General features: G+C 37.1%; 2 protein-coding genes across 3 annotated transcripts; both read left to right on the plus strand.

Annotated features, from left to right (window-relative positions):
• The first annotated feature begins 3,741 nt into the window (after window positions 1-3,741).
• Window positions 3,742-4,756, plus strand: LOC133854405 (RING-H2 finger protein ATL79-like). The gene has a single exon (XM_062290602.1). It carries the CDS (start codon window positions 3,980-3,982, stop codon window positions 4,619-4,621), a length of 642 nt encoding a protein of 213 aa, XP_062146586.1. The 5' UTR covers window positions 3,742-3,979; the 3' UTR covers window positions 4,622-4,756.
• A 1,623-nt stretch (window positions 4,757-6,379) lies between these two features.
• On the plus strand, window positions 6,380-11,183 carry LOC133853974 (uncharacterized). 2 transcript variants are annotated; one of them, XM_062289993.1, is made up of 9 exons: window positions 6,380-6,930; window positions 7,022-7,088; window positions 7,261-7,289; window positions 7,380-7,588; window positions 8,022-8,140; window positions 8,797-8,892; window positions 8,975-9,050; window positions 9,416-9,569; window positions 10,492-11,183. In XM_062289993.1, exons 1-9 carry the CDS (start codon window positions 6,721-6,723, stop codon window positions 10,639-10,641), a joined length of 1,110 nt encoding a protein of 369 aa, XP_062145977.1. In that variant the 5' UTR covers window positions 6,380-6,720; the 3' UTR covers window positions 10,642-11,183. The 2 variants fall into 2 exon arrangements, with proteins under 2 accessions (XP_062145977.1, XP_062145978.1); XM_062289994.1 differs by having other exon boundaries at window positions 8,975-9,039; window positions 10,492-10,632.
• Window positions 11,184-11,424: the final 241 nt, after the last annotated feature.

Consider the following 11,424-nt stretch of genomic DNA (forward strand, 5'->3'; position numbering starts at 1 on the left):
TATCCTTAAAGTTTTTAAAGTAATCTCTTTATTATAAAGTTTAGCACTATGATCTCCAAACTACCAAAGAGTGTTAAAAAAAATCAATTTTTAAAAAATATTCTTATAATACCCTTGTCATGTGTCATATATTCAAATTAAAACAATTTTAAAATTAAAGAAATATTTAAAATATATATTTTTTTTAAAAAAAAATAGCCAATGCCACCCAGGCCCACCCTCATTTTAGCCAATAAAGATTGCCGGCTACTCCCATTTTGACTAAAGGGGTGGCTCATGGCCCTTGGAGGTGGTTCAATCACCCCCAAAGAGCAAAATAAGAGGTGGCCGAAAGCACCCTTAAGGGCCAAGTCATCCCATTTGGCCTGGGAGCTACTCCCACAAGACCAAAAAAAAAAAAAAAAAAACAATAAATAAATAAAGTTTAGGGTTTGACCTTTGGCGGTGGCTGAACTACTCTTAAGGACCATGGGATGGCTCTCAATTTTTTTTTTCAAACCTTATATATATATATATATATAATTTTTCTTTAATTTTTTAATTTTATTATTTTTTTAATCAAATATATGACACGTGGCATGGTATTCTAGAAATATTTCAATAAAATGAGTATTTTTTGCAATATTTGATAGTTTGGGGATCATAGTGCTACACTTTGTAGTTCATGGGCCACTTTAAAAACAGCCAGTAGTTTGGGGGCTTTTTTTGTAGCTTTTTTTTTTTTTTACTATTATTCCTGGGCTGGATTTTGCCTAAGAAGATCTACTGATATTCGAATTGCAACAAAAATCAGACTGTTTTTTCGAAATATTTTGCACATTATTGAATTTGTGTAAAATGAGTAATTCTATACGTTATATTCATACGTTTCTTACATGCGTCTTTATAAAAATAATGTGGCTTGTAAAATCACCTTCCAATCAAAATTTAATATATAGTGACTTATCATAAATCAAATGATAATTTTACAATACATATCATTTTTAAAGAGACAAAAAAAAAAAACATGAATATGCAATCTAGAATTACTCATGTATGGAAGTCTACAAAATTGCACATATTTGAATTTATTAAATCAACAGAACAACCTAGCATTCTTAGTAGTCTCATCAAATTTTACTCACCAAAGTAATTAAAAATCACTTTTCTCTATTCTGGTGAGCTACTTTTTTAAAAAAATTTCAGCAGCCTCACCATTTTAACTATTCACTGTCAATATTCCATTTAAATTATATATATACATATTTTCAGATTTCTATATTTTTTTTTCAATTTAATCTTTTTATATAACAAGCTACCATATACCTTCATCTTTTTTTTTTTTGAATTACATACACCTTCATCTTGAGATTAGATCATTGATAAAAAAATTTACAAAAGTTTTCATTTGCTTCTTAACTAAATTCAAGAAAGAAAGAAAAAAATAAATAAATGAAATAACCACAAAGTTTATGTCAGAGACAAATAAACCTTCATGTCCATGAAATAAGGACATCATCGTGTGTGAGAGATGGGAGATGAGAGAAGAAAATGTGAGAAAAAAAGGTAAAAAGTGTGCTGATATTGTGAGAGAGAAAGAAGAAACAAAATTGATGAGAGAGTTGATGAGTGAATATTACTCATCAAAATTGGTGAGTATTTTCACCCACCAAAACTTTTTGGTTAAAGTGGTGAGGCTGCTAGTAGTGGTTTTTTAGTGTTTTCATCAAATTAGCTCACTAAAATAGTTAAAAAATTATTTTGGTAAGGCTACTAAGAATGCTCTGATATGCTTTTAAAAAGTATTTTTTAAATAGATGAGAGAGTACGAAAGAACAGAAAAGCCTACAACCATAAACCAAATACAACTCGAAAAAAAAAAAAAAAAAAAAAAAAAAAAAAAAAAAACTAAAGAGAGGCCTATCAAACCAAAGGAAGTACAAAACTACCAAGGAGGATCTTTGTCGTTGTCTAAAGGTAAATCCAACATGAATTATAAATTGGTGGGAAAGTTGCCAATATAATTAGTTGTAGCGACGGAATAAACAATGTTGTGAACAGGTGTTCGCACCCTTATTAATCTTAATGGCTAATCAGCTGCCAAATGTACCAAGTAAACTAAGAGTACCAGAACTAATATGACCAATGCTCGCAGCAAAGATGACTCTTTTGAAGACTAAATATAACAGTTAAGAAATGATCTCCTCTATCCTAATTCAATCTCAAGTATTTCGTTCAACACCAAGAGATCTTATTAATTCAATCAACAAATACCTTGGTAATAGATCGGAATCACTTACATCAAAGACAGAGTATTATCTACCTTCATAAGATTTTGTCAGAAATTTGTATATATGGTAATAACGAAGTCAATGAACTGATTTTTGTTTGACAATTTATGAATTTAATACGTGCGTTAACTTTAACCATCACAGTTAACTTGCCCGCCCGAGCAGATAAACTCCATCGAAAAAGTATCTCACTTCAAGGTAGGAAAGTTGATGATGGCATGTATAGTGCGGAAAGCAGCGTCTACCAACACACATTAATTAGGAGAAATGGGCGTGGTGACAACTGACCAGGCCCCAGCTTTGAAGTAGATTTGACATTGGTATTGGAAGATGCATAATTGGATTTGGTGCTGTTAAGTTGCCTGTGATGCAGGCAACTTCTCGTTTCTATCTGTTATATAATTCTATATTTTATGTCCTATTTTTATTTTTGTGTTGCGAACGTTAAATAATGAAAGTGATGATGATGCACAAGTGGGAATGCCACGTTGACGTTCATTTACTGATGCGGGCCTCTTTTCTCTACCACGAGATTATGAGATGTCCTTCGATGGACACTTATAGTAGCAGATAAATATGGAGGTGGCGCTTTGGAAGTGTCTACGTCTCTGAAATCTTTGAGGTCTCTCTCTCTCTCTCTCTGTCCCCCACCAATGCGAACAACAATAACATAATCACCGTATCTGTTTGTCGACAAGCTCCGATGGTTTCGAAGCCCACTGGTTTATCAGTTTTCTTTATCTTTATCTGCCTTCTGTTTTTATTTTTTTTTCACAGCTGAGATTTTTTCATTTCTCATTCTCCATTGGGGTTTACTGCAGCAGAACGAGGCATATAACAAAGTTGGATTCCCTGTGTCAGTGATTACCAGGCGGTAATTGTGTAGCTAATTATCTATTCCACCCATCAAGGGCACATTATTATGATTACAAGATTTCAATTATCGCTTCTTGGTGGTTGGCTGGTGGTTATGATTCATGAATCAACACCCGCTGACACTAGCAATTTAGAGTTTACACTTTGTACCGTCACACACTCCGAATCGGACAAACGAAAAGCGATGGGTGTAGAAATAGGGAATCGAAAAGATAAGAGAAAAGGTGAAACAGGGAACACTATTAGTATTTGTACAACCTTTACAAGGAAAATGATTACTAAAATGAATTAGAACTAGAAAATAATGAAGGGGAAAGTAGATTGTTATTGATTCTTGTGAAGAAAAACTTTTGGTGGAGCATTCTTAAAAACAAGAGAGTCTGAAAATCGTAAGATGCCTTTTCCTCAGAATTGGTTGAACATCAAGAAATGCCTCCTCTAGTACGTGTAGTTAAGAAGAATGTAGAGGGAAAAAGAAAGAAGTGATTGCAGGCCCCATTCCAACATAAGAAAAGTTTTTTAATTTGGTAATTATGTCCCGATATTACAGGTCGTCCTTTATCATAAAAAAAAGACATCACACTTCTTTTTGCAAAAATTCAAAGAGTAAAATGGTAATCTCCTCAAGCGTACGCATGCATATCTTGATGCCTGGTGCGCATATAAATTATGCCAGTCTCTAATCCTACGCAATCTCTCTCTCACTCTCTCTCCCTCTCTCTCTCTCTCTCTGAGCATAAGTACCTCACCTCAAAAACCAAAAACCAGAAAAGCCATAAACATTCCCCTTTTTTCTCAGTTAGCCGTCAGGCGTACTCGAAAGGCAGAACCAAATGCGACCAGTACCAGACCCAGCAACACTAGCTCCACATGAAATACACCTATCCCCACCACTCGCCGCCCCAACAACAACATCAAGATGTGAGCCACATGCCTGCAGGTGGCAACCCTACTCCAACTCAGGAGATTTTGAAGCAAACGCGGCTGTGATCTTCATCGTCCTCCTCTGCGCACTCATATGCGCTCTGGTTCTTAATGCCGCCATCCGCTGCTTCCTACGCGGTGGCCGTCACCCACCACAAGACAACCTTCCTCAAAACCAGCAGCAGCAACAACAACAGCAACAACTTCATCATCAGCGGAAGAGCACCCTCGAGAAAGATGCAGCTGATGATCCATTGGCGGCAGCTCCCACGCTGGTGTTCTCAGCTGGGATGAAGCTGGCTGGGACTGAGGCCGAGTGTGCCATTTGCTTGTCGGAGTTCATGGAGGGAGAGGGAATTCGGGTGCTGGGAAGGTGTACGCATGGGTTCCACGCGCAGTGCATCGAGAAGTGGTTCTCCTCCCACGCCTCCTGCCCCACTTGCCGCCGCAGCTGTCTCCCTGCCTCTCCATCTCCACAACGAACTTCCGAGGCCTGCCAAAGCAATAGAATCCAGCAGGACCTCCCAACCGCCGATGGAACTCTCTCATGATTACCCATCGGAAGTATACATGTGTACGTATGTACTGCAGCTGGCTAGCTAGCCAGCAACTAAGAGTATCAATTAATAATTGTCATGTTTTTTTTCTTTCATGGAGTAATTCCTATGCAATATCTATGACAACCATCTATATAGTCTTAAGCAGACCTATAACTATGGAGTCTGATCATCCAATACAAACATCCCTCAAGAGGATTGCCTCTGTAATCTCTCGCGTCTTGGGGGAAGGACAGCCCTCCCCGGCATTTCTATCGTTTCGTCGTCTACGATAACTAAAATGATTGTGGATGTTTCTTGAGAAATTGATTTTTCAAACAAGTAGAAATTAAAGGTCAGTTCCAAGCAAACAGCAGTTCTTTCAAGTATGTTTTTTACAGTAATCCTTTCACATGCGCTCAGGGCAGCATTCACCTTCAATCATTATTCAACTGGCAGTCATTACAACCAAACATCCCCTCCTCCCAAAAAGAAAAAAAAAAACAAAAAAAGTAGCGAAACGACAAAAAACTTTCATTACTTTTGCACGACAGTTGAAGGTCCCAAACGTCTTTTATATATATATATATATATATATATATATATATATATATATATATATAGGGGATAATGGAGTTAATTGAAGAGATAAGTATGCAAGTTAATTTGTGGGATAATGGAGAGAAGAGATAAGTATGCAAGTTAATTTTGTAACCGTTTCACTGTTTCTGACACAGACAAATGCCGATCTATATCTCTTCAGTTTCTGAAATTTCCTACCCGAAATTTTTTGGGAAGGAAATGACAGAGGAGCCCGAAGTGTTCCGTGCAGGTGAGGGCACTATGAAATTAACTATAGATAGGGTTGTGCACATTTCATGTATTCGTAATGACCAAGAAAGAAAATCAAACAATATAAGAAACAAACAAATAACACCATCGCTCAATCTGACAACCGAAACCAAACAACAAAATACAATGACAAATCTAGGAGGACTTCCTGTGAACAATGGATTCATCATACTCTGCCCTTAATTTATATCCACATGCATTCCAGCGAGACAGAACATTCTAGCATTACAATTACAGCCTGGTACCCAAATTAAATATATAGACAGAAGTTCAAACAAATAGACTCATTGAAACCTTGCAAATCCAAATAAAAATCAAGAATAATAACGATAGACCAATTTATGGAAGGCTACTTGGCCCTCGGGCCTATCCGAAGCCCTAGATAGGGACCAAACACCCATATTTCGCATTCTCGAGAACAAACAATACCCCGACAGCCCTATAATCAAAACCCGAGGGTTGGTGGTCTCGGGCGCTCCCATCAAGCGCCTGGCGGAAAATCCAAGCCTTCATAACAATCAACAACGAAACTACTCTGACGCACACTTATAGAAGGTAATATTTGTCAGCAACTGCCTATGACCTATTGATAGATTAAGATCCTCTTAAAATATTTGTCCGAATTTGAGAGAACTCAGACATGTGATTGTAAGAGACCACTTATGAAATCTACCTGATCGGATAATTGGTTAATTTTTATTTGGTCAGATGAATCTCATAAGTGGTTTCTCAAAGTTATTAACTCGAATTCTTTCAAATTCGGACAAATAATTTAAGAGAATCATGATCCGTCGGTCACGTCAATGCAAGGAAATCCGTACTCATATGATGCTCCCTAATTCTATGATGCCACGTGTCCCAGGTGCATACACCTTTATAGATAGGCGATCACGGGAACAATATAATTGCGTCGGCGTTGCTAAAATCTTGCAGGAAGATGAGCTCCCGTCCTAAAAAATGTTGACGCCTTTACAAGTGATAATCTATATTTCAGACTTACTGTGGCGAGTTTTCTCTATTTGAGGATATTTAGTCTCGTCTCAATCAATAACATCTTGTAAAGGCGATTTCATAGGCGCTACGATCCTTCTGTTGTGACGAAACCTCTCTGGAGTCTGATGTTCCCACCAACAACAAACACGAACCATTCCACAGGGAAAGAAAGGAGACTCTGATTAAACCAAGCCGAATAGCTCCAAAAGCGGTGACGAACTCCGAAGTTGAAAGTGGCGTTACAGGTGAATATACGACTAAGAAGGATAATGATAGGAATAAGGATGGTGATGGAGGAGTTGAGGGACGCTTTTCATTTCGTTTGCTCTGTAGAATTCTGGAGAATGGCAGTGTTTTGGACACTCTCTCTCCTCATCTCCTATTGTCACCTCTTGTTTGCTCCCAATTCTAAGTCCTACCCACGTTGCGCCCCTGCAACCTCTTCTATCAATATCAAGCCCGTCTGCATTATCACCGGCGTAATCTCTCATCTTTAGATTTTCTTGCCCTCAAGAAATTTAATGAAGATTGTTCTTTTGTTTGTCCGATTGGTTTTGTCATTTGTTGTAGGCCACATCTGGGTTGGGTGCGGCCACTGCCTATGCACTTTCAAAGCAAGGTTTCTGCGTTGTTCTTGGTACATCCCAAAGTTTGACACTTTAAATGGGTGTCCAAACATATTTTTTGTTTTTATGTTTTGACATTGTAAAAGGATACACGAATAATAGTTGCTTTTTAAATCATGAAAGAAACATTTTGTTCTGTTTTAACGAAACATTTTGTATAGCTGAAATTCGTTTTGCCTGCAGTTGGACGGTCCTCCCATTTGTTATCGAAGGTATAGCCTTTTATTATAAGTTTAATGTTGGGCATGGCTTCTCCATTTTAAGCTTTTTCTTACATTTGTCTCTTACTCTTTCTGGGACAGACAGTGGGAGAGATAAAAAGTTGGAACAAGGATGCCCATCTCAAACATTTTGAGGTTGACATATCATCCTTCCAGTCAATATTGAACTTTAAGGGCTCCCTTCAGCAGTGGCTTTCAGATTCAAATATGCATTCTTCAATTCAATTATTGATTAACAATGCTGGGATACTAGCAACATCATGTAGACTCACGGCTGATGGCTATGATCAGTAAATTTCTTTACTCACGACCTTTTTCTTTAAAATAAAATAAAATAAATGAATGGAATCTGGTTATTATCCTGAAACAAATTTCCATTGTTCATGATAAACCCGTGCAGGCAGAACATATTCCACCAAGTTGTATGAGTTTAAGCTTTCTGTTGATTTGTATAATTTGATCTAACTTGTGTAAGTTGCTTGGTGACCTTGGCACCTCAAAATCTAACAGTACCATGCTCATTTAAACTTGAACCTCATGGAGATACCCACAAGATTGTGTAGAAGTCTTTTTTGTTCTTTCTTTTAGGTCTTTTATGTTCAGTATCATATCTTTTTCTATTTTGCAAAATTTGTGTTTGTTTGTGGTACATGTTCAGCTGATTTTGGCTTTACATATAGATCTCATCGCAAATGATTGAATTAAATATCTTAATCATTCCAGGATGATGGCTACGAATTACATTGGTGCATTCTGTCTGACCAAACTTTTACTACCACTTCTCACAAACAGCCCTGTTCCTTCCCGGATTGTGAATGTTTCATCATTTACGCATCGATCTGGTAAATTGGTTCTTGGTTATGTATGTCAAACATTTTTCAGTGAATACTCGGTGGTGATTTTGGTCTTTACCATAACTATCTTCATTTTTGGGAAGAGCCTGTACACCTGTAATTGCTTTCTGTGTTCCACTTGCTCAACATTGATTCTATGCCGACACCATAACTTTGGCTCTGACTCTGAAATTTCTGTTCGTTTGTGATAATACAATCTGCCTTCATGGCGGCCTAAGTTGAAAATGGGGAGGCAAAAAGTTAAAGAAAGAGAATTGTAAATGGACGTTGGTCCCCAAATATTTTTTTCCTGACATTTTGATGTGGCAAAGAGGCCATCAGGCTTAGGTTGCAAAGTTTCATCCATATAGTGAACCAATGTATGTGCTTACATGCTGACATCTGGCTATTGTGCTGCTTGAAAACGGAAAAAGAAAAAGTTCACGTTGATTAGATCCATCAAGCTAAGATATCCTATGATGAGGGTGCTTGTAATATTACATTTTCCGCATGATGATTGATTTGTTTAATATGTTATAGTTTCTGAAGTATTCCACCTAGTTGAATGGCTTTATCAACAGGAGTATATAGTTAGAAGAGTGGAAAGCCGTCATTGCATCTACTAACATACTATTGACAAAATTAATCAATTATTTTTTCTTCAGTTTTTAATATGCAGGTTGATGAGGAAACCATTTCTGGGAAGTGCTTTATAAGATCAAAACGATATCCATATGCTCATATTTATGAAAATTCCAAATGTAAGATGTAATTGTTCCATTAGGTATATCAAATTACCTTTTATCTCAATCCTAACAAACAGCATGTCATTTTCTGATGTAGTATGCCTACTGCTGTTCTCTTATGAGTTTCACCGACAGCTTGATTTGATGGAAAAATCTCATCAGGTCTCTGTCATGTATGTGATTACAAACTTCTTCGTTCTTTCAATCTTTTGGGGCTTTGAACTTATAATACCTATCGAATATGTTATTATCACTAAACTTCCTTGAGTGTAATAATCTGAATGCATCTTTGACATTTTCTGTGCTTCATGCATTAAAACTAGGGTTTCTCTCTCTAGATTTGTCTTGTAGACAGAACTTCTTGTCTGTCATTCTCTTACCATGCACAAATTTTTTCTTTTCAAGGAAATTTTTAATCATCTGCCATATTTAATTATTTATAGCTTTACTCAAATGCTGTTATCCATTATGCTTCATCAAGATCTTATTAACAGTTATTTTTGCTTCTTGTTTGTTCCTGATTTTGTTTGATTTGAAGTGCTGTGGATCCTGGAACAGTAGAAACCAAGATTATGCGGGAAGTTCCTTCATGCCTTTCTGGTGTAGCGTTTTTAGTCTTGAAACTTCTGGGCCTTTTGCAATCACCTGAAAAAGGCATCAGCTCTATTCTTGATGCAGCCCTTGCCCCACCAGTGAGTTTGACTCAGTCTAATTATTCATATCTTCTTGAATTGAATGCTGACACTCTCCAATAAAAAATAGAGTTTGTTATTAATTGTGTCTTTTTAACTTAATCAAAGCTGTTGTGCCTACCATCTCATGTGTCAGTCCAAATTCCAATGCCAATATTTGTGTTAGCAATTTAACTGTGCTCCCAAACAATAGCCATCAACAGCATTTGGCATGTTATGGTGTGATGGTAATGCAGCTTTAAGGGTGCTTTCTAGCTATATTTTCTGGAAGTTTGCAGATGCTTTTTCTCTTTAGGAAGATTAAGCAACTTATGCTCTAATAGAGCTAGCACACCTTTTTTTTTCTTGTTTCATTTTACTGAAGTTGAAAAGGGACATTTTTGGTTCAAGATGTATAAAACTACTCGGTGTTTAACTTATATCTTGAATAGTACACAGCAGATAGGTTACTGAGAATTGATGTAATGACCTGTTAGAGTCATTCTTTCTTCTTGAAGCTATTCCCAAACGCACCCCTTTAGTGTTTAGTGTGAGTGTGCATGAATCCATTTTATTCCATTAGTATTTACATGAGATGATAGATCTAAAATAAGATTGGCGGATGAGTGGTTGGTCAAGCCCTTATGTTATTATATCCTTGAAGATTTCAATTACTCTGCATGTTCCCTTGAGTCGGTTTAGTCAGTGAGTTACTAGAAGCTCTCAATTGAGTCCTGACATTATTTTCATTTGCTGAGAATGAGGAATCTTTGAGTTGGGTATGATTCTCCATTTCTCGTTGCATGTGTTAGAAACACTTTGAAAACTACATTGAAATTGGATTTTGGTGTACTGTTGTTCACTTGCTGAAGAAAGAAATCTAAATAATGTATTCCAAGTCAATTTGTTGATTACTGAGTTAATTAGTTTATTTCTGTTTCAGGACTTATCTGGAGTATACTTTTTTGGTGGAAAGGGTAGAACTCTCAACTCTTCTGCACTGTCGCACAACACTAAACTTGCACAGGAACTTTGGAACACTTCATGTGATCTGTTTTTGCAGTCACAGTTTTTTGTTAAGGAACTTTGTTAAGGATTGCGATAGGGAGGGATTCTTGGATTCTCTTCGTCAACCGAAAGAATGGAGAAAGATTGTGTATCTGAAATGGTGGCAGTTAGCTTATACCAAGTGGGTTGACTGCCTGCTCCTTGAGATGTGTTCTCACTTAGCTTTCGTCATGGATGCTTTGATAAATGAAGATCTGTAATTGGAACTTGTTTACATTTAAGCCTTAGTGAAAGCCTTGAGAGCTTTTCAGGAATTATGGTTCTTTAAAAGCAAGGCTGACAGAAGAAATGTGCAACTCAGCAATGGAAGCCAAACAAGGACATCATCTTTGGGACAGGTTTGTGTTGCCTGTGGGTAAAGTCAAGAAGCAAGTGGAGGTGGAGTCCATATTAATAAAAGTTGTGATATAAGTTTCGCCAGCAAATCTGAAAAATGTTGGTGTTAGAGTCAGCGAAGGAGTACGAGAGTGTCAAGTGAATACATATCGTAGCAGTTCATTTGCATGCCATCTCTTATGTGAATGCGTATGTTGTAGCAAAATTCAAATGAATGAGCTTGTTATCCCCCTTTTCCAGGGATTTTAAATGTATTTTATACCGCTGCAGGGGCGGAGCCAGCCCCACCCCCCCAAGTTGGGGGCCAAATTGAAAAACAAAGTTTTGGAGGGGCCAAAATTAAAAAAAAATAACAAAATTTGAGATAAAATTTTAATTTTTTTGATTTTTTTTGGGGGAGAACCTTGGCCCCCAAGCCCCTGGCTCCGCCACCAGCAATCGTCCTTTTTTTCCAGCAGGTTAATAAAATGTT

The sequence above is a fragment of the Alnus glutinosa genome, chromosome 13 (genome assembly GCF_958979055.1).
Source record: "Alnus glutinosa chromosome 13, dhAlnGlut1.1, whole genome shotgun sequence".
NCBI classification, from domain to species: Eukaryota; Viridiplantae; Streptophyta; class Magnoliopsida; order Fagales; family Betulaceae; genus Alnus; species Alnus glutinosa.

Coding starts and splice junctions, on each gene's coding strand:
- LOC133854405 (XM_062290602.1), top strand. CDS start 3,980: ATGCGACCAGTACCAGACCCAGCAACACTAGCTCCACATGAAATACAC.
- LOC133853974 (XM_062289993.1), top strand. CDS start 6,721: ATGATAGGAATAAGGATGGTGATGGAGGAGTTGAGGGACGCTTTTCAT. Junction 7,089..7,260: donor AGGTTTCTGCGTTGTTCTTG/GTACATCCCAAA, acceptor TTTTGCCTGCAG/TTGGACGGTCCTCCCATTTG. Junction 7,290..7,379: donor CCTCCCATTTGTTATCGAAG/GTATAGCCTTTT, acceptor TTTCTGGGACAG/ACAGTGGGAGAGATAAAAAG.